This window comes from Triticum aestivum, chromosome 6A (assembly GCF_018294505.1).
Source record: "Triticum aestivum cultivar Chinese Spring chromosome 6A, IWGSC CS RefSeq v2.1, whole genome shotgun sequence".
Classification (NCBI taxonomy): Eukaryota; Viridiplantae; Streptophyta; class Magnoliopsida; order Poales; family Poaceae; genus Triticum; species Triticum aestivum.
Genome location: NC_057809.1, coordinates 10,555,422 through 10,579,017, shown reverse-complemented (window position 1 = coordinate 10,579,017; position 23,596 = coordinate 10,555,422). Strand labels below are relative to the sequence as shown.

Sequence of the window (23,596 nt, the reverse complement as noted above, 5' to 3'; positions counted from 1 at the left end):
CTTGTGCTGCTTGGTGGAACACAAGGGAATTGAGTGCTTGTAATATATATTTGTTTTTCAGTATCTGAAGCATGTAGGAAGCTTATTGGCAAATAGAGTGAAGCAAATCTGTAGTCCCCAAGAAACATTTGGTGGGAACAGTGTGCCATTGGCACTTAAATGAAACACATATTAAGACTGTTGGAAATATGTTACACGAACGGATGAAGCAAAGAAAGAACGAAAGAAGCACAATAACATACAAGCAGAACTTTTCTTAAATTAACTGGGCAACTCTCTTCTTCTTAATTAATCGATGAGGCAAAACTTTGGCCTCCGTTTCGAGAAAAAGAAAAACATACGAGCAGAACCAAATTCCTACATAGATACAAAAAATAGTTAACCATAACGGAAGCAGACCGTACAGCTGACGGGTCCAATTTTTATCGTGACCAGGAACAAATATTCCGTCACATTCGACACATGTATCTATATCGCATGGAAGCAAATTCTCTAACTGAGCTATGTTGGAAAAAATAATTAATTATAAGGGATAACATTTTGTATTAAGTTTATGCATATTATAGATCCCCGCAGAAAAATGCTGAAGCATATTTTAGTTGCACCACAGCACCAGATGCAAATTCTCGAATTGATTGAAACATGGTTCCAATGTGTTGAAAACGTGTGTTACACTTGAAGAAAATTTGGTATGCATTGGAAGCAAGCAAATTCCGCGTTCGAGCTGCCATGGAAGATACATAATTTCATCAGACACAAAACAACTTTTGGTCAAGTCAGAACCTTTTTTAGCTTGAAGCAAATTATGAACTGACGGAAGCGCATTTTCATTACGGTGGAAGCACATTTTTTAGGGGTAAATGTAGCCAGTAACTGATTGTACTCTTAACCATGCTCTAAATGCGGCTGGCCGCTGTCCCCGTCCCACTTGGAGTGACCCAACACCAGAGATGCCCTGGTTAATTCAATGATTGTTTTTCTGGGCTGGCTGCAATGACCTGTCAGCACTGGCCGGCGGTCTAGCACCGCACAACAAGCTCTCTTAGCAGTAGAAGCTTGTGCTTCTAGATACTCGGGTCATAGCTGACTGAATTAATCTGTCAGTAATACTAGTCAAGGGGTGCTAGCTCAAGATTGCACCAAAGTCGTGCTACTTCTAATTTTGTAGGGTCATTGTGTTCTTTGTCGAGCACCGGTGCCATCTTTCCTGACATCTCCTATTCCCTAGTGTTTTTAGTTTCACATCTTCCCGTCTCATCACTCGTAGCTCCTTTGTCTTGGATAGCGTGGCATATATGCATATGCCTATCTGCGCGGTGCCAACTTGGTTGGCGGGTGGGTATGTAGTCCTTTTTCACATTGATTTGATGCCATCGCTTGGCAAAGAGGGCATGTACCCTACGCCAACGTGCTTTTTTTTTTACGCTTCACGAATGGTTTCATATATTGTCTTGCGTATCACCGGTGGTTCAAATGCGAAACCATCCTTCAATGAATATAATTTATTTGGCGCATCTGTTTTACTATAGACCTCATGCAGCAGTTTGTGGTAGCTCCATTCTGATAACAAGGAATTGACTAGCTGATCTACATTTTTTGATGCTTTTCAGAGAAGAATGCTGCATTTCTAAGATATCTAGGTTGGCCGTGGCCTATAGCTTACGAGCATGTTGAATGTCAATTAGTTCCTGAACCAGCAGTGGTTAAGATACGAGTAAAGCACATAAAAAAAGTATACGCACATGTGAGGAAATTACATCTATCACAACACTTCTAGCTTTTAATCGCTGCCACATGCTACTACTGCTTCGGAATCTTGATTTGAATGATGGAAGAGACTGCAAAACAGTGTGATATTCTACAGTTTCACCATGTTTCTTCCTCATTTGTATTTAATTAAATATGTGGCATCGATGATGTCGATCATATGGGCCAACTAAGAGCATCCCTAGTCGATCCCTTATAATCAGTTATAGGAGTAATTTTTCACTTTTTCTCCTCTAAAGTGCACCTAACCAACTCTTAAAAGTGTTAGAGGAAGATTTTTTTTTACTCCGCGGCCACCCTGACCCCTAAATATACTCGGCCGCGCATCGCTGCAGTAAAAGTTCTCCACCGTCGGCGCACCCCGCATCCACTCCGGTGCCGCCCTGCCACTCCCCGCGGCCGACTAGAAGCTCCAATCCACACTGCCACACACAGTCCCGAGCTCATAATCAGGGTTGCACGTCCTCCTCCTGTGGCGGCGCATCCCGATTCCCCAACCTGCCATCGCCGGCGGTGGCGCAGAGGAAATATCTCGACGAGTTGCTGCGGGCTGGGAGACGTGGGTGGCGAAGATCACCGATCTCTAAACCTAGGAGCTCATTTGGATAGTTTCATTCCAATAGGCAGTGCAGATGACATAGGAATTTGGCATCATGTCGGTGCGCCTCCACGGCGCAAACGCGCGGCTGAACTGCCTCGATGGCCTGATGTAGTTGACTCTGGTTGACCACCGGGCGGCCTTAGCGTGCGAGAGTTGTTGGAGGACCGGGAGGTCCACGAGCGTCCAAAGGCGAAGCGCGCCCGGTGAGGAGTACATGGCGGAGCTCTGCCGCATGTACCTGGAGCTCGTCGAGGGAGGAACATTGATAGTATGAGCTCTACAAGTTGGTGGCGGTGACGGTCATCGACCTTTGATCTAGCGTAGGCGATGACTCCGGGTCCGATGGCAACAAATATTGCAGGGCAGTGGGGACAGAGCGGGCTAGAGCGGTGGTGCCGGAGTGGGCGAGGGCATTGACCTCATGATGACATAAAAAATTCGACATGACAAAAACGCTTTGGATGCGAAGTATTGTGATTGAATCGGGGTTTGAGAGCAGGGGCGGAGCTGGAGCAAATGTTACCCGATGCACCACTTTAACAAAGCTTTAAAAAAATTAAGCAACGACTTTATTAAATAAAGGTGTGTTTCATAACTTCTAGCACACATTATTGGATATAACAAGAAGGCGGTTTCTAAAATAATATGTAGCCATCAAAATGCTTACTATAATAATAAAACAAGGTTCAAAATTACTTGAAAAAGATCATGCTGCATTTCCAAATCCCAAAATACATCATCGGACAATAAGGTTCAATAACCTACAAGATACAAATAGAATTAAACATACTAGTAGAGTATACTAAAATGGTCGAATGAAAGTACTTAAATGGCTAAAAATTGAAAGTTGCCTTTAGTATGTTCTGTTCCTCCGAGCCATGAAATACTCAACCACTTGAGCATTGGTGACCTTTTTCATTTCTTCTTTCTCCACATAACAAATAAGATCATCACTCAAACTATCATCATTGAGGCGACTGCACAAGCGGGTTTTGACCAGTTTCATAGCTGAAAAGCATCTCTCAACTGTAGCAGTGGCAATAGGCAAGACAATTACTAGTTTCAACAACCGATAAAACAAAGGATACACAATGTGCCTCCCTGTCTGCACCATTTTTTTTGAAAGCTCAGTGATTGTTGCTATGTTGGAAAAACTATCATCTGTGCGTACATCAGCAATATAGAGGCGTAGATCCTTATCAAGATCTCTCAGTTCCCCAGAATCAAAATCTTGAGGGTATAGTTTAGCCAAACTCATAAGATTCTCCAAATTGAAATCACGAAATGAGTCTCTTGGACTCAAAGCCGCTGACCAAACAAGCAAATTAGTGGATGTCTCACTGAATCGATTGTCAAGCTCTTGAACTAGCCAATCAAAAACATCATTGAAACAATCAACTTGATAGTGATGTTTGTTGGTAATTCCAGTTACCTGCCTTCTCTTTTTTGGATTAACATATGCTTCTTCCATGTCCAACTCTACAATATCATGTGTCTCACAAAACACATGAACTTCACCTAGCATAGATTCCCATTCATTTTCTCTAAGTTCATTTAGAACAATTCTAGTTGACTTCACACACTTCATGGCATTTACTATGTCTTGATCCTTCCGTTGCAATGCTAATGACAATGTGTTTGTAGTTGTGAGGATTGTCAACATAAGATGCAAATAGAATACGAAGTCAAAAGATTGAAAATACACTAGAAGACCATTTGCTTGGTCTCTATTTGATCTATCAGTGTCTTCTTCTTCCACAAATTCTAGAACTTTAACAACTAACCTGAACATGTGAAGCAAACTCTTAAGTGTTTTAGCATGGGAACCCCATCGAGTGTCTCCGGGCCTTTGAAGACATTGCTCTTGATTTAATCATGTTCCTCTTGTAAGCTGTCCACACCCTAAAGCCTTTCTCATTTCTTCAAGATTAATATCTCTAATCATGTCCCTTCGCTTGGAAGATCCACCCACAACATTTAGCAAGGTAGAAATCATGCTGAAGAAATTACTAACTCCTTTATGCTTTCTTACCACAGCCACAACAACTAATTGAAGCTGGTGAGCAAAGCAATGAACATAATAAGCTGTGCTACTTTCTCTCATGATCAATGATTTGAGGCCATTAAACTGACCTCGCATATTGCTAGCACCATCATACCCCTGTCCTCTAACTTGATTGTAACTCAATTTATATTTTGCAAAAAGAGAATCAATTGAACTCTTGAGGTATGAAGACGCTGTTTCTTTCACATGCACAAGACCAACAAAACTTTCTTTAGAATCCCCAGAACTATCAACATACCTCAAGGCCACAGCCATTTGTTCTTTGCCAGAGACATCTCTAGACTCGTCAACAAGCAAACAAAACACATTATTGCGAACTTCTTTCAGAATAGATTGCACTATCACATGCGCAAAACCTTCACCAATATCTTTCTGGACTTCAGGAGCAGACATAAGAGAATTCTTTGCAGCATCTTTTCCCACAGCCTTGCGTACAACTGGATCATGCTCAGCTAAGAAGTCACGAACTTCCAAGAAGTTTCCTCTATTGTGCGAGTTCTTTGACTCATCATGTCCCCGGAAAGGCAACCCTTGCTTCAGCAATAGTCTAGCTGTGTCAATAGCGGCATTCAATCGAGCAAAATATGCAACCTTCAAAGTTTCACCTTGAACCTGCATAGCAACATCAATGTGTTGGTCTTTTTTTCTGAAAATCACGTAATTTTTTCATTGCTTGATTATGGACACTGCCCACCTCACCAACATGTTCTTTTAACCTTGATTTCATGTTCCAGCTCTTCCAACCATTCACAACGAATGCCTCATATCCAGCTTCTTTCTTCTGACTACGATCCCTAAATAAGAAGCAAGGAAAACAATATGCTCTTTTCTTCTCTTCGCTGTATTCAAGCCAGCTCTCAAATTCATCAAACCATTCGGGATTGAACTTTCTCTGTTTACCCCCAAAATCTGAGGATTCAAAATCAATCTCTCTTGGCTGACAAGGTCCATTCAACAAATACTTCCTTCTTACCAGATCTTTTAAATTAGGATGATCATGCTCTATCAATTTTCTCTTGCCCGGATCATATTGAATCTCCTCTTCCCAATTTATGTCTTCCGGAACATCCTATGATGATGCTTTTCTTTTGAGAAGAAACTTGTCCATAGTATCTGTATTTGACAAATAACAAATTACAAATGCGACATTCAGACTTGTATCGGCAGATGAAATATACCCCAATTACGTGTATAGGGATGAAGATTAAAGATTGAAAGGTCGCCAATTACTGAGCTCCGGACCGGCCGGCGGGCGTGGCGTCGCTCGCGTGCGTCCTGTCGTCAGCGACTCGCCATCGTCGCTGCGTGTTCTGCGGCGTCCGGCGGCCGGCGCCCTGCCGCTAGCGCCTGTCTACGCGAACGCGACGGCCGGCGGCGATACGCGAGACTGGCTCCGTACGCGTCTACAGAAACCTAATCGATCGATAGTCGATGGATCGATTGGTTTTTCTTTTTTGAGGGAGGCAGGAGAGGAACCGGATCGAGGAAAGTCACCTAAGCTATAATACCCTAACTTCCCTCCTTCACATCCATATGATTAAGACTAAAATGACTTGAATTAATTTGCAAATCAAAATCTGTTGTATAAATTTACAAAAATAACATACAAACAAAATTACAGTGCAATAAAATTAATTTTATATTTATTTTTGTCAAACAGTAACTATGCACAGTACCTGCTACAGTAGATCATACAATATTCGCTAAAGTATTCTAACTTTCCTTCTTTGCATTGCACTAGTTTGCACTGTAGCTTAGGTGACTTCCCTCCTTGATGTTAGAGGATCCGGTTCCGGCAGGAGATGGATCGATTAGTTGAGTACATTTTTTCTTTTATTAAGTGGAGGGAGCTGTACGTGACGTGACTACGTGAGGAGGTGGATTGGTAAGTCGTGCGTGGGTGCGTACGCAGGCGGCAGGCATACTGCTGTGTTAGGCCGCGGACGCGTCGTTGAAACGGGCCGACCCTGATGCATCATTCTTGGGCCACCCTGATGCACTGGGCTTTTTTATTTAGATAGGTACTACTAGCCAATTTTTGGATCCGTATTTCTGTGCATACGGGTAGGCCCAATGGGCTCCGCCCCTGTTTGAGAGAAGATAGGAGAGATAATATTTCTGTGGCAAAATATAGTTTATGTAGTATTGTCAAAATTTGCAAGGTTTGACTTTGATCAAAATTTATATGCACTACAAAGTTTGACTTTGTTTTCATATGACCAGCATGGTTTATGACAAAATACAGTTTAAAATAATTAAAGACATTTAGATAATGTAGTTTCACAAAGCATTATATCTTCGAAAAACTCTACCCCCGACCTTTTCTTCTAAACCGATAAAGGAGAGTGCACGAGCGATCATGTTTGCAAAGGTCATTCTAAAACACTTGCAACTTCATTAAGCCCGGAACGGCAACAGCACGACCAACTGACACACGAGCAGTGAGAAACGACAGCGAGAGGGAAATGTGGCGCTGGAGGTTAGGGAAATGGAGCGATCGATCTGGAGGAAGATGGGAACGGTGAGGTGCAGCAACCTCGCTGCCGCCGTCAGCTGCACGGGCTACGCCTGGCGGCTGCGAGGGGGATGGAGACACGGGTGGCTAAGGTATGGTGACGGAGGCGCGACACTTCGTCTTCCAGTTTCATCATGTTTGCAAGTAGTCTAGTTGATGCATTGTGGAAACGATTCCAACAAGCATCCTCAGTGTGCTACTGCTGCACGCAGATGGTCTGCTCCACGTGGATACAATGGACAGTTCAGATACATGCATGGATGATCGTGTTCTCCGTTGAGCACCGGTGACCTCTTTCTCGACGTCTCCTACTCCTATGCTTCTAGCTTCACATCCCCCTCTTCCTCTTCTCATCTCTGTGGGCTACTGACTCTCGTTCTTCTTCACATCCTCAATCGTCGGCCTTAACACTACTTGGTTAGATATAGCATGATATATATGCACACCTGTTACGCTCTCAGTTGATCTAGTACAAGATTGTCTCTGAATTACACCAAATCTGAAGTAGCTAGGGCTCTAAGGGGGAGAAGGGGTTCGGAGAAAGGGGAAAGAAGCCGCCGGCGCCGAGAGATGCCAACTGAATCCTTCTTGCCCTCCTTCAGTCCTTTCCCCATAATTATGCTAGGTCACCCACTTGTGAGCTGGGTAGCGCTCACTGGGCTTTCTCACCCTCTTGCCTGGTTCCTGGGCCTTGTCTCTTGCTGGACTCTGCGCAGCGGTAGCAGGGTGGGCCGTAACATCCCCCCCATCTTGAGAAACAGCTTGTCCCCAAGCTGGAGCGTCGGGGTAGTGTCGATGCAGCTCGTCGCGTTCCTCCCAGGTCGCCAATGAGGCTGGCTGATCAGTCCACCTCACCAGCACTTGCTGCACTGGGGTCGTGCCTCGTAGACGTTGCCGGCTGGCCAGGATCTCCACCGGCTCCGGGCTTGGTGCGGCTGCCGTGGGCAGGTCTTCAAGGGCCTTCTCTGCTGGTGGCAAGGTGCGCCGCAGTTGAGAGACGTGGAAGACGGGGTGTATGGAGCACGTGTCCGGAAGCTGGAGCTTGTACGCCACCGAACCCACCCGCTGAAGCACCTGAAAGGGACCAAAGTATTTGAACGACAGCTTCTGGTTAGTTCTGGTGGCCAGGGAGCATTGTAAGTAGGGCTGGATCTTGAGGAACACCCAGTCGCCCACTTCAAACGCTCGGTCCGATCGTCGCTTGTCCGCGGATTCTTTCATTTGCTGCTGAGCACGAAGCAGATGTTGCCTTAGCAGCGCCTCCACCTGGGCTCGATCCTGAAGCCAATCCTGGAGGTCCGGTGCAGCGCATGCCATCGGGTCGAGAATACCAAAATGCCGAGGGCCATGACCGTACAGAGCTTCAAACGGAGAAGTCCCCAACGCTGAATGCGGTGAGGTGTTGTACCAGAACTCTGCGAGGGCCAACCAGGCAGACCACTTGGATGGACAGGCGTGCACAAAGCAGCGTAAGTATGTCTCCAGACATTGGTTTACTCGCTCGGACTGTCCGTCGGTCTGTGGGTGCCGCGCTGTGCTCATGCGCAGTTCCGTGTGAGTCAACCTGAACAGCTCCTTCCACATGGTGCTGGTGAAGATGGGGTCTCGATCCGAGACGATGGCCTCCGGCAACCCGTGCAGCTTGTATATGTTGTTGACGAATGCAAGGGCAACTTGAAACGCCGTGAAGGGGTGCGACAATGGGATGAAATGTGCGTACCACGAGAACTTGTCCACCACCACCATGATGCTGTTGTATCGTGATGACTGCGGCAGTCCTTCGACGAAATCCATGGTGATAAGCTCCCAAGCTTGCTTGGGCACGGGTAGGGGTTCCAGCAGTCCTGGGTAACGGACTCGTTCCGGTTTTGCTTGCTTGCAGACCTGACATTCCTCCACCAGCAGCTTCACGTGTTGCTTCATGCCCGGCCAAGTGAACAGCCGGTGGACTCGACGGTAGGTGGCATTGAACCCTGAGTGACCGCCAATCGCGCCGGAGTGTAAGGCTGCCAAGACTTGTTTTTGTAAGGGCACGTTGTTCCCGAGCCACACACGCCCATTGTGTTTGATGATGCCGTTCTGAAGAAGGAATCCGTCGTGGCCGTTGGGTTCAGTAGCTAGACATGCAAGCAATTTTTGAGCCGCTGGGTCAGTGTTGTATCCTTGTTGCACTGCTTCAAGCCAGATTGGCACTGCCACTGTAACTGTGGCCAGGTCACCTTGCAACGGCCCGGGTCGACGTGACAGGGCATCAGCCACCCGGTTGTCCTCTCCCCGTTCGTACACAATCCTGTAGCGCAAACCCAGCAACTTTGCCATAATCTTCTGTTGCCAGGGTGTAGCCAAGCGCTGATCTTCGAGGTGTACCAGGCTGCGTTGGTCTGTATGGATCACAAACTCGTCATTCTGCAGGTAAATACGCCATTGCTCAACTGCCATAAGGATTGCCAGGCCTTCCTTTTCATAGGTGGACAAGGCACGGTTCTTTGGGCCCAATGATTTGCTAAGAAACGCCACTGGGTGGTTACCCTGGCGTAACACTGCTCCAATGCCCCGGTCTGAGGCATCTGTTTCAAGCTCGAACGGCTTCAAGAAATCCGGCAGGGCCAACACAGGAGCAGAGACTAGTGCAGTTTTGAGCTCTTGGAACGATGCGGCCTCGAGCTCAGTCCATCTGAAGACCGTGTTCTTCTTGAGCAAATCCGTGAGCGGACGGCTGATGATGCCAAAGTTCTTGACGAACTTGCGGTAGTAGCCTGCTAATCCAAGGAACCCGCGCACCTCCTTGACATTTGTCGGGGTGGGCCACTTCTGAACTGCAGCCACATTTTTGTCGTCTGTTCGTACACCTTCTTCACTGATTTCGTGCCCCAAATAGGTGAGACTGGTTCTGGCAAATGAACACTTGCTCAACTTGATCTTCAGTTGGTGTTCGTTAAGTAGCTGGAACACTTGCCGCATGAGCTGGATGTGTCGTTCCAAGGTGGCGCTGTGAATCAGGATGTCATCCATGAAAACAAAGACTCCCTTTCGGTTGACCGGTGCCAAAACAATGTTCATCCCCCCTTGAAAGGTCGCCGGACCGCCCGTCAGTCCATAGGAAAGAACCCGGAACTCGAAATGGCCGTGGTGCGTCTTGAAGGCGGTTTTGTGCTCATCTTCGGGCTTCATACGAATTTGATGGTACCCCGACCGCAGGTCTAAGGTGGTGAAAAACTTGGATCCCGCAAGTTCATCCAGAAGTTCATCGATCACTGGCAGAGGGAACCGGTTCTTAACTGTCACTGCGTTGAGGTGCCGGTAATCCACGCAGAAACGCCATGTCAGGTCCTTTTTCTGCACCAGCAGAACTGGTGATGCAAACGGACTCGTGCTGGGTACGATAATTCCTTGCGCCAACATGTCTGCCACCTGCCTTTCGATCTCATCCTTCTGCGCCGGACTGTAGCGGTACCGTCGGATGTTGACCGGGCGCGCTCCAGGTAGCAGGGGTATAGTGTGGTCGAAGGCGCGTCGTGGTGGCAAGCCGCTGGGCTCAGCAAAAAGGTGGCTGTACTCTTGCAGAAGGTCGGAAATAGCTGGAGGGACTGGTAGTTCTGTTGCCTTGATATCTTCCGTTCCCATGGCACACAAGTGCACCACTCGTGCGACCCCGGCGCGCTGCAGTAGCGCGTCCAACTCCTTGCTGGAAAGCTGCTGGCACTGAGTGGTGTCCGCTCGAGCCCCTTGCAAGTGTACCCGCTTCCCGGCATAATTAAAACTCATGGTCTTCTCCTTCCAGTGCACTTTCATCGGACTGTGCTGCTCCAACCAGTCGATCCCCAGAATGATGTCATAACTGCCCAGGGGGAGCACTCGGAGGTTGGTGGTGAAGGTCACCCCTTGGGTATGCCATTGACACTCTGGCAGTTCCTTGTCGCTGCGCATCACACCTCCATTTGCAACTCGCACCGTTAGGGCGCTCTGAGTCTGCTGCACCCCTTGTAAGCGATCTGCCAGAGCCTCACTGACGAAGCTGTGAGAAGAGCCTGAGTCCACCAACATGAGCACCTCGCGGTCCTGAACCCACCCATGGAGTCTCATGGTAGTGGGGGATTCAGCCCCCTCCATTGCCTCCCTGGATATGACACAACAATCAGCCTCTTGTTCGCTCGGCATGGCTTCGCCGGACGCTTCTTCGCCACTGAGAAGGGGTTCGCTGCGCATCATGTCCAACAGTTCTTCCACCACGTGAAGCTGCACTGTCGGTCCGCAGCGATGCTCGCGCCCCCACCGCTCGCCACAGGTGAAGCATAGACCGCGCGCACGGCGGTACGCTCGCAGCATCGCCATCTTGTCCTCCGGTGGTGGTAGGTGTGCTGCCTCCACCGCGTGGCGATCGGTACTGCGTGCTTCCGACGTGACCGGCTGCTTGGGTGGCGCGGTAGTTGGTGGCGGTGGAAGGGGCAGCGCCGTCCGGGGCACCGCGCGCGACGTAGCAGGCGCTGAGTAGCGCCGCTCCTCCCGTTTGTCCTCGCGGCGCATCGCTTCCAGCACTTCTTCCTGCAAACAAGCAAGGTCGACGGCAGTATCGAGAGATTTTGGTCGATGTAAAATCACAGCTGCTCGAATTTCTTTTTGTAACCCATCGATGAAATGTGTGATAATGTATGAGGGCTCCCAAGACTCATGGTGTGCTGTAAGGTTATGCATGAACTGGGTAAATTTTTCGGCGTACTCAGCCACAGAGCCACTCTGTCGCAGCCGGTTAAACTGACGCAAGAGGGACTGAAATTCCTCACGCCCGAACTGCACACAGACCGCTTCGGCAAAAGTTCCCCAATCGGTGTAAATCATGTGAGCCTTGGTAGATTGCAACCAAGATAAAGCCCCGTCTATGAAATACATCGCGGCGCAGCTCACCCAGGTATGTGGGCTAAGGGTACACACACGGAAATACGCCTCGCATTTCAGCCGCCAAGCTCGAGGGCCATCCCCGTCAAACAGCGGAAAATCGAAATGCGGTGGTGGTGGAAATCTGTGGTAGTTGCGCTCCCCAAAGAATGAACTCTCCCCGAGCAGAGACTGAGAATTGTGCGTACCCGTGACCGGAGGCGCCCTCAGGGTGTGCTCCCCCGGTGACATCCCCCGGTGGATGGTTGTCCTGCCGTGGCCAATTGGCCCGTGGCCATCGCCACCTGCAGGCTGGTAGTGGCTCCCCCACCCGATGGAAGGGCTCGTCCGCCACATGACTTGGGATTGGGGGCAGATCCACCAGTCGGATCGGCGGTGGATGAAGAAGCAGGGGCGCCTGGTGCTGTGACGGCTCTTGCGAAGGGCCGGTTGGTGGAGGAGCCCGCAACGGCACGGCTGGATCCGTCGCCTTGCCCTTGTCCCGCAGTTGCGCGTGCAGATCGCCCACCTCCGCTCGCAGATCCTCGACCGACTGCTCGATCGTAGGCCTCCACCCTTGGAACTCGAGGACGATCGGATGGATGTCGTCGATCTTCGCCGTCATCGCCTCGATAGCCGCCGTCAGATCGGCCAGCGCCTTGCCCTGCTCTTCCATGGCGGTGGCCTTGCCGCTTCTCGTCTGGATGATTGAGGGAAAACGCCCCGCCAGGTTCGATCGATTGGTGGAGTGGTGGGAGAAGGCTCTGATTACCAAAATGTTACGCTCTCAGTTGATCTAGTACAAAATTGTCTCTGATTTACACCAAATCTGAAGTAGCTAGGGCTCTAAGGGGGAGAAGGGGTTCGGAGAAAGGGGAAAGAAGCCGCCGCCGCCGAGAGATGCCAACTGAATCCTTCTTGCCCTCCTTCAGTCCTTTCCCCATAATTATGCTAGGTCACCCACTTGTGAGCTGGGTAGCGCTCACTGGGCCTTCTCACCCTCTTGCCTGGTTCCTGGGCCTTGTCTCTTGCTGGACTCTGCGCAGCGGTAGCAGGGTGGGCCGTAACAACACCCATCCGAGCGGTGTCGAGTGGGTTGGTCAGTGGGTGTGTACTCTCCTTTTATGCCATTATATTTTATATAAATGTGTGCATCGGTCACCTCGCGTTGCTGACCTGCGCCAACCTTGATGAAGTAGACGTCGGTGTACTCCTCGCAGTCCTCGGCGTGCATGGGCTTGCACCTGAACCCAAACAAACAAACACACATACACAGAAATAAAAATGGTGAGCACTGAAGGAGAAGAAGAAGTGGATTTAGGTCGCTGCCGCCGGCTCACTCTTCCAGGGGGGCGTACGCCGAGAACGTGGAGCCGAGCTCGTCGCCGTAGCCGAGGGCCGGCACGTTCCGGACGACGAGGTACCTGCGGCCGAATCGGGGTTCCGGAGAAGGCGGGGGGAGGGGTTAGCGGCGGTGACGCGGAGGAGGAGAGGCGGATGAGTTGGGATAGCCTGAGGGGGTGGGAATACGGTGGTTACTTGGACTCGTCGCAGATCGTGTAGACGCGCACGGCCGCCGGCTCGTCGCGGTCGCGCAGCAGCCGGCATCTCGCCGGCCGACCGTCGAGGAGGGGGCGGGCTTCCTTGGGCGCGCGGCGGCCGGATCTGGGAGAGAGGGTGAATTGAGGCTCGTTCCGACGCCGGACTGCCTAGGCGCGACCACGGCCGTAGCCGCCGCCGCCGGTTCCCGCCTTGGCTCGGGGCTGGGCCGGCCGGGGGCACGGGCTGAGCAGGGGGTAGAAAGGTCTTCGACTTTCTCTGATTAATTAACACAGCATGATCAGGCCTAAATGTTTTCATAAAGTATCCAAACTTTGAAGTATATAATTGGAGTACTTCCTTTGTTTCAAAATATTTAAAATTCTAGGTTTGTCCTAAGTCAAACTTGCTCAAGTTTAGGAAAAAAAACATGTATACAAAACTAAACGAGTTTCATTGGATGTGTGACAAAATATATTTTTCACTATTTATTTTATATTCTACTCCCCCCATTCCTAAATATAAGTGCTTTTAGAGGTTTCAATATGTACTACATACGGATGTACTTAGATGTATTTTAGAGTGTAGATTCACTCATTTTGCTCCGTATGTAGTCCATATTGAAATCTCTAAAAAAACTGATATTTAGAAATGGAGGGAGTACATCGTAACATATTTTTCTATATACTTAGTCAAACTTCAACAAGTTTGACTTAAGACAAACCTAAAACTTCAAATATTTTAAAATAGAGGAAGTACGTGTTAATTTTTCATGATATACATTTTTTCTAATTTTTGTATCATGTCATAAAATGAACAACTTAATATGCATTTTTATAAACCGTGCTTGGTGTCCAAAACGACAGCCTTGAAATGGTCGGATGAAGTATATACGTTAAAAGCTCAAAGTAGAGTGCAATAGTATCAGCAAATTTCTGCGAAACTCATCCCCTAAAGAACAAGTCGTTTCTAACAAGATGAAATGAAAATATGTGAAAAGTAAAGAAAAAGGTGAAGAAATGGCAAACAATATTCACTTAAGCATTTATTTCCTTTGTTATCAATCCATGGTTACATTTTTGGGGCTGAACATTAGCCTACTTTTGAGGCAAATAGGTGACATGAGTATTATTTAGTTAGTTGACAAACAAGACAAGAGTATATTGCAGAACTATAAATTTTATCATAAAAATGTGAAGCACACCATCGTGCGTCTAAAAATAAACTAACAATGTGATTGCACAAACAACATGACAAATGATGTATCCGACTATCAGAAAGAGTATAATTAATTTGTCTTAAACTTTATCGGGTATAATAAATTGAGGTCCTTTATTTGGTAGATACAATTACTTACTCTTTTAACTCATCAATGCTTAAACTGGCACCCTTAATGCAATGTAATTTTGATCACTTTGGTCCAAGTTTCACCATATTGCAACTAACTTGTCATCGTGGCATGCTAACTTGGGATGGGCACATGCATTGAGCATGCGATGGTGAGGATGACAATGACATGCTTGCCCGACCATAGGGTCAGGCAGTGGGGCGGCCAACCCGGGCTATCAAGCTGCAGGGGCGTGAACTCACATAATACACATGCATATTAATTTATTTATACATGTTTGTGTTGTTTTCCATCAAAACAATATGTTAGAGATGTTAATAACATGTGTTTTTAGCTATCAAAAAAACAAGCAAGACTAGTAAGTCAGTAGTTAGAACTCCACCCCTCCCGCCTCTCTCTCTCTCTCTCTCTCTCTCTCTCTCTCTCTCTCCTTTTTGAAATTTCCCAAAAAAGCATGAAAGATCACAAATACATACAACATTGGCATTACTAGCATATAAAGTACTCAAACACGCCAACAACTAAATGCCTTTTTTCTCATTTCAAAATGTTTGGAAAATGCATTGTACACACGTGGTAGTATTATGTAGATTAGAAACTTCTAGAGAAATATTATCACTTATTCTCCGGAAGTATCCCCAAGCACCATTCATTGTTTCTCCAGCCGATTTAAATTTCCAGTATCGCGGAAAACACGTTTTAAGGGTCGTTTTAAACTGCGGCCGAACGGACCCCTCAAACTTAAACTGTAAAATCGAATATTCGCTTATACTTCCTCTCGCCCGTTTTAAGGGTCATTTTAAGGAGTATTTTTTCCCATGTCTTCTTCTTGCTCTCGCCCGTGTCCACGATCAACTAGCTTGCTCCATCAAGAAGTACAATGAGTTCTACAATTTTCTTGATAAATCGGTGGCTGGTCAGTCTGGATCTGGCAACACAAGTGGATGCCTCCTCGAGAAGAAACCCAATAGGGAGAAAGCAAAGAGAAATAAAAGCAAGAAAGGCGGCGTTATCTGGAAGGCGCCCGTGGTTTCATGATGGAGAGTGCTTCATTATTATCATTGTCAGTGTTCTTGTGTGAAGCTCCGTTGTGTTGTGTAAGTGTTGAGGGTTGCGGTTGTGGTGCATTGGGAGGGCCACATGTGCGGTCACGGTATTTCTTGTTGTGTGAGTAGTACGCCTTCGGGTTGTTTGTAACGGTTTCGTCCGGTTTTTCGAAAATTAACTGGGCAAGTCTCTTTTTCTTAATTAATCGATGAGGCAAATCTTTTGCTTCTGTTTCGAAAAAAATCCAGCGGACAACGCACGAAGCGGTCAAATGCGAAGCCGCCGGCGTCCGTTGCCATAGCTGCTTGAATGGATCGATCGAATCGGTGCAGCTTCTGTGGCCGTAGCTTGATGGATCGATCAGGAGCTAGCTAGCTAGCTTCTAGCTTCCGTCGTCGTAGCTTGATGAATCGATCAGGAGCTAGCTAGCTCCCGTCGCCTTGAATTGATCCGGCTTCTGTCGCCGTAGCTTGATGGAGCTAGCTCCCGCCGCTGCTCCTGCGAGCTACTCCGCAGGCCGACGCCGCAACAGCTATAAATGGCGAGTTTCCGGCAAGATTCTGGCGAGTTCCGTGGTGGAAGGTCACCGGAGCCCGTGTGCACACAGCGGAATTTCCTTGTCGCGCAGTCCTTCTTATGTTTTGCCTCCAAATCTGTAAATAAAAGGGTCGTGGGGTGGATTCTCAGGGGCCTAAAATAAATTACGGGTTTGACCACTTTTACAAGCTCTATTTGGGCTGTTTTTTGACACCGCGGAACTGAAAACGTGAATTTTTACGGGCTTAACCACTTTTAATGGGTCTGACCTTTTTGTTGAAAGCCCTTTGACTACTATTTTTATTGACCTTTTTGGAGATCCCATCTGTGATCTAGGACACACCCACACGGATTTGTAAGAAAGAGATGGGGATCACACACGATTGCATCATTAGCGTACTGTAAGGCAATGATCTATTGTATATTGACGATGGAACTGCACATCCCTTCCAATATGGTGAGAATTAGGTACGAATTATTTACTAAATTATTACCTAATGAATTTTTCGTTGATACGTAATTGTATATTGTTAATATTACAATTACTTAGCCCGTTTCTACTCTTTGGTGCCAACATAGTTGTGGCAACAAATGCAAAATGTTTCAAAAAGTGTGGCCCATCTAAAGAAACTCTACTAGAGTGTGGATTTGAATTGATACGATCAAAATGTATATGATGGAGCGAGTACATTGAGGGTGGGGGTGGACACAACAATATGGACAATAGTGAATGGGCATGTGCTTCTTATGGACGTATTGCATGTGATGAAAGCACCATTACATGGTAGTTGTGCCACATATGTTTCTATTTAAGTGGGAGAAGGGTGATATATTTGGACCATAATTCACAAAGAATCTGATGTGTGTATCTGAAGTTGAGCAAGGAGTAGAGCTCAGCTGTTGCTAGATTCCAATCAACATACACTAGGTACATGCTATATAAAAACTTTGCACTTAGTTGGAGTTGTTTTCTGGTGTTGTTGAAACCCGTATACATTCTAGGACTTAGAAGCATCGGGATTTGTGATTGTACCAGCCTAAATTGTTTGTGCACTAAGCAACATGACCTTGATTGTCAGATGGAGACAAAATATTCTTCAAGGGTTGCCAATGGTGCTAACACACTTGATCGACTAGCACTAAGTATCTTCACCTTGTGCCAACTATGAGTTTCTACAACATCCTATCTTGATTTTGGTAAGATGTATTGCATGTAGCCAATGAAAAATTCAAAATTCTATGTTGTTCATGTTGACAGTTGTGTTGGAAGTGTGAGAGCGTAGGTGGAAAATATTCTCTTAGAGAAATACATGGTAGAGAATTTCCCCACAACTTGTCACATTAAGTTAGAGGCTTAAAACTTTTCATCCAAAAGCCAACAACAATATGAGCATATCGGTATGCTGAGATAATACAAAGATGAACATCAAGCTATACATTAAACACAAATGCACATGAGTAAAAGAGAAAACACATCATTGAAAGTTACCCCAACATCAAAATTAGGTTGTCAAACTATTTTGAGACCTCCCCAAGAAGCCAAGCTTGCCAAATTTTGCAATATCTTACAGTGATAAACCATTGGATTAGGACAAGAGTGAATGCAAATGCCAATTAAAGAGTGCTGATTTAACCCTATGCAAGTTTAGTTTATACAAATGTACCGACCTGCCAAATTAAATGACTCTAGCACATTTGAAACTTTTGAATGGGTAGGCAATCCAATAAAAAGTGCAAATCTAATATAACTCATTTGAAACAACAGTAGATCTCGCCGATCGTAAGAAAAGGAAGAAAAAGAAAAGCACCATCCCTCCATATATGCAAATCTATTGATTGTACTATTCAACTGATACTACCTCAAAATTGCACACAAATAACTTAACTATAACTCTCTAGATTGCTAACATTTGATAAGCATACCAAATTCCATATGATAGGTGTAGTGATGTTTTGTTTCCCAACAAAGCAATGCTATTAGTATGTAATCGAGATTTTGAAGCTCTTATGAGTGAGGTAGCACCAAATTGCCATATAAGCGATGGCCATGAGGAAAAACCACATACACGAAAATAGTACATGAGTCCGAAATTTACACCCCCAAAAAGCCTAATTCATATGTAGTAATAACATTCCAATGTGATCTCTTGTAACATTCTAAAGAAGATTCTCATGTTAAAAAATGTGTGTTGTAAGTAATTGCATCGAAGTAAATGATACTCGATAAAATACGACATATCTTGTGCTACAGGGATTCAACTGAATGAATTAGAGAGGAGAAACACAAGATAGTGCACTGCCAGTTATAAGGCATGGCTAAGAGGAGTACGATGCGGGAAGTGAGCTCCTGGTTGCTAGCTCGTAGTGCAGCCTAATGAAGTGGTCAAACTTAATCATAAAGTTCCACCCCCGAAGAATGCGTTGGAGCAACCCAAGGGTGAGCGTCAGGGGAGGACGAGAGATCAACTATGGCGGTGAGCTTGGCCATCTCATTAATTTCCTCTGAAGTGGCGCTAGACCGATTGTGCAAGAATGGAGCGATGCCTTTGGCAAGGACAACCTTGGCTACTAAATGGATGATTCAAATGTGTATGTATGGAATCATTGTGTTCAAATGCTACTATGTGTTGTTTGCTCTCCCTCTACTTGCAACTAACCTGTATCATCAATCTACAATTCAAGCACTGATAAGTTGTTCCAAGTTCCAATGAAGTACTAGTTGTCCTGCAACATCATCTAATTCTTCCTGAAGCGCATGTACCCTCTTTCCCAACGTCTCCTATTCCCTATTGCTTTTAGCTTCACATCCTTCACCGCTTCCCCGTTTCATCTCTCTAGGCTACTACCTCACTTTTTATATGGTGTGGTATGTATGCATATGCCCATCCACGCCGCGCTAGGTTGGTTGGTGAGTTTGTACTAGTTTTTGCAATTTGATGTCATTTACTTCGTAAAGCGGTACATGTTCTTATGTCAAAATGACCTTTGGCGATTCCCGGCGTAATGTTGGTTCTTTGAAAATAACATACCATTTCATCCATGAACCAGTAAAAAACCATGGTGCATCTTTGTTTTACAATTGATCGCAGAAGTTTGTGATACCATATAATTGAATTTTCTTTCGGGAAAAAATAATTTATTAAATATCGGTAGGAGTACAATCAAAGTTCATCGATGTACGTATCGATAATGTTTTTACTAGGCCAATGATAGGAGCCGGCGAGCCAGTCGAAATTTCGGCATTGCACTCGGTATGTTTGATTAGCCATCCATATCTTATCCTTATCCCATGCGCAAGTCCATCGTCCTCGCTCCCCGTTCCCTTCATGGTGTTGGGGATATTACTACTGGAGGTAAACCGGCCTTATGTAGCCGGGTTGACTCTTTGAAGATTAGAAGTCCATGAAGATGTAAAGATGATGGCGCTTTACGGAGGGCCCAAAGGCGGGTTACAGTCTGTAAATGTAAACCGGCCTAGTCATGTAACTTGTATAGTAAGATAGAAAGAGAGAGGCTGAACCAGATACGTTTATAAACCGGCTTCGGGACTTTGTAGTCCGGCGGGCGTCAACCTATGTATATAAAGGGACGACCCGGCCGTGGTTTAGAGACAAACAACAACAACTCGAGAGCAGACAAAGCGGATTCGCTCCCTGGCCTTCGAAACCCTAGCAATACCAATCACAACTAGACGTAGGCTTTTACCTTCATCGAAGGGGCCGAATTAGTATAAACTCCCGTGTCCCTTTGTCCGGTTTAACCCCTTTAAGCTAACCCATTGCGATGGCTCCACGACTAAGTCCTTCCACGAGGACATCTGCCGTGACAAACCCACGACAGTTGGCGCCCACCGTGGGGCTATCGCACGATGGTTTCGAGGTCTTGAAGGGCAGCTTCGATGGACTCAAGGGATACGTTGTGGACCGGATGACGAAGAGTCGCCGCGGCAAGCTCTACATCGACAACGCAGGATGGGGTCCCGTGTCCGATGGGGAAACCGTGGTCTGCTCTGATGACGAGTCTTCTGGAGAAACCGAATCGCTTTACCAGTTGCAGGACGGCCGGATTGAGGGAGGATCCGAGGGCAACAGTATTCCGGATTCCCCCGGTCTGCCAAACCAGGCCGCCATCTTCATGGCCAGCACACAATCGGTGCCTCATTCATCTACCGCCGCAGCAATGCTCTCCGGTTCAGCGACGGTCACACCAGGAGGGGCAGGAAGCTCGGCGCCACCTCCGGCCTAAGTCTTGTCTGATTTGTTCGACGCTCTGGCAACATTGATGTCCGCGGAGGTAGACGCAGCAGCCAGGGATCAGCACAATGCGGAGATTGCAAAAGTGAAAGATCAGATAGCCCAGGCCAAAGCGGACCTGGCAGCAGAGAACGCCAGGATGGTTACGGAGCGAGCCGAGTTGGAAGCACAGGCTTACCGGATTAGACTGGATCAGAATGCTTCAGAGGAAGTCATGATAAGAAGGTACCGATCACGTCTCCCGTCGGTTTATGAGTCGTAGAATCTTTTCAACACGCCAGGTGCAGGAGCTGGTAACCAGCCCACGCTAAACCGGGCGGGGGCGCCGGGAGCAGGAGCGCCGGTTCAGCCGCGCACGACGGACCTACCTCACCAGAACAACGTTGTACCATCAACGCCGCCCGGGCATTATTCCAACCCGTTGGACAACATTGTGGCCGCCGCTTCACGCCTGGCAGCCCTCCCAACCGACGGCGAGTCACTAGTTGAAGTGGAAGTACGTCGGGCCAGGGACCTCCTTCAGACAGCACTAAATCAACAGCAAGCATATTCACACAGCCGTGAGAGGAGTCATTCCACTCCCCGTCCAAGCCGGAGTTATAGCAGACACGTGGAAGACGAACCGTCCGTGTCCAGTAGTGCATGCTGCCGAAATTCGCCACGAGGGAACAACCCGGCTGGGGGAGGTGCTAATGCGCAAGATGTTGTGGACCATGGCCATGCACGTCGAGAGGCCGAGTTGACAGCTCGACACGAAGCACGACAGCATACTCCGGTTCACCCCACCGCCTCCGTGGAGCCAGGGGCGATGTTCAGTTCCTTAGGGGTACCGTGTTTAACTCCTGCTTTGCGTAATGTGCGACTACCCAAGGATTTCAAGGGACCTTGTAAGGTACCAAATTATACCGCCGATTTGCAGCCAGAGGCGTGGGTGGAGAGCTATGAGATGGCAATGGAGATGTTAGATGTGGATGAGGCGGTGTGTGCTAAATATTTCACCATGATGTTGGAAGGAACAGCTCGCACTTGGTTGAAGAGCTTGCTGACCAACTCCACTGGATCATGGGCTGAACTGAAGCACCAGTTTATCCAGAACTTCAAGGATACGTGTAAGCAGCCAATGTCAATTGTAGATCTGGCCGCTTGTGTCCAAGAGGAAGGGGAGTCCACGACCCATTGGGTCAAACGGGTCTCGACGATTTTGCGTTCATCAGATCATATCAATGCAGACACCGCAGTGTTAACGTTAGAGGGCAATTGCTGTTTCAAACCGTTGAAACAGAAGTTGGGAAGGCTCAAACGGCACTGCAACGACATGTCAACACTCATGGCCGCTTTGGTTAAATATGCCGATTCAGATAATACCAAGGATCCGGATTCAGAGGAGGATAAACCGGAGAAGGGTAAGAAGACCGGCAATGCCAAAGGCCAACAACACAATCCGGCAGGCCATGGAAACGCTGGTAAACGCAAGGCCGACAGTGGTTTGGACTTTGTCGCAAATACCAACGCGCAGGAGAATGGCCAGCACCGTAAAGGCAAGCAGCCCCAGAGGGGTGGAGGTCACAATTTGGAGCGTTTGTTAAATCAGCCCTGTCCAAAGCATGGATCGAAGGAGAAACTGGCATCACATCTCTGGAAAGATTGTTATATCATGCGGGATTTCAAGAATTCTAATACGTTCCAATATGACAGCGGCCTGCCCGGCGGTTCAGGAGGAGGTTTCCACGGGCCGGGTTACGGAGGTGGTGGTTCCGGTTCAGGATTTCCAGGCAATCAAACCGGACACGTCAATCAAGGACACCAAGGCAACCAGGGAGGTTACAACCATCAGGGGAGTCAGCAGCAGCAGCAGTCGGGTTATCAGAGCAATCCTAAACAGCTGAACAGCGGGCAATATCATGTCTTCACTACTAGTTTGTGCAAACGTGATCATAAGCTTCACAAAAGGGCAGTCAACTCTATTGAGCCGGCAGTACCTCAGTATTTACGCTGGTCGGAGCAACCTACTTTGTGGAGCAGAGAGGATCACCCGCCCCGGTTTGATAATCTAGGTCATTTGGCCTTGGTGGTAGCCCCTCAAGTTGGGGGATACAAGTTAACTAAGGTTCTCATGGATGGGGGAAGTAGTATCAATATTTTGTATTATGATACATTCCGCCATATGGGGTTGACAGATAAGAATCTTAAACCGTCGAATACGGTATTTCATGGTGTGGTGCCTGGTAAGTCTGCATATCCCGTTGGTAAGATAGCTTTGGAGGTAGCTTTTGGAGATGACCATGATTCAAGGTCAGAAACATTGACATTTGAGGTGGTGAAGATTAAAAGTCTGTACCACGCCTTGTTTGGGCGGCCGGTTTATGCTAAGTTTATGGAAAGGCCATGTTATGTTTACCTACAGCTTAAAATGCTAGGTCATAAGGGGACTATCATAGTACATGGAAGTAGAAAGATTGCTTTGGAGTGTGAAGAAGGCGATGCGGCTTATGCTGAGTCAGTTTGTGCCACGGAGGAGTTAAAACTCTATAAGGAGCGAGTTGATCCGGCAGACATGGCCTCCTTAAAAAAGCCAACTACGGAACATGATCCAGCATTGAAGTTCAAATCAGCTACAGACACTAAGATGGTTGACTTTGTCCCTGGCGATTCATCCAAACAGTTCAGCATCAGCGCTAACCTGGATCCAAAATAGGAAATCACGCTCATCGAGTTCATCCGTGAGAATCGGGACATCTTTGCATGGAAACTTTCTGACATGCCAGGTGTACGGAGAGAACTCGCTGAACACACACTCAACATTGATCCTAAATTCAAACCGGTCCGATAGTTCCTCCGCCGTTTCAACGAGGAAAGGCGCAAGGCTATAGGTGAAGAGGTTGCCCGTTTGTTGGCTGCTGGGTTTATTGTTGAAGTTTTTCATCCAGAGTGGTTAGCCAATCCGGTGCTGGTTCTTAAGAAAAACGGCACTTGGCGCATGTGTGTGGACTACATAGATTTAAACAAGGCTTGCCCTGCAGACCCCTTTGCTCTCCCTCGCATTGATCAGATA

General features: G+C 47.2%; 1 protein-coding gene across 2 annotated transcripts; it reads right to left on the bottom strand.

Moving 5' to 3' along the window:
* Window positions 1–3,184: 3,184 nt before the first annotated feature.
* On the bottom strand, window positions 3,185–5,555 carry LOC123131643 (zinc finger MYM-type protein 1-like). Of its 2 annotated transcripts, none has more exons than XM_044551312.1 (2): window positions 5,128–5,555; window positions 3,185–5,045 (listed from the first exon to the last, which is right to left on the bottom strand). In XM_044551312.1, the coding sequence occupies exon 2, from the start codon at window positions 4,158–4,160 to the stop codon at window positions 3,222–3,224; it is 939 nt and encodes a 312-aa protein (XP_044407247.1). In that variant the 5' UTR covers window positions 4,161–5,045; window positions 5,128–5,555; the 3' UTR covers window positions 3,185–3,221. Both variants share the same exon structure in this region, with proteins under 2 accessions (XP_044407247.1, XP_044407248.1).
* Between the last annotated feature and the right edge of the window lie 18,041 nt (window positions 5,556–23,596).

What these genes read in the sequence shown, in the direction of transcription:
- LOC123131643 (XM_044551312.1), bottom strand. Translation starts at nt 4,160, where the DNA reads ATGTTCAGGTTAGTTGTTAAAGTTCTAGAATTTGTGGAAGAAGAAGAC.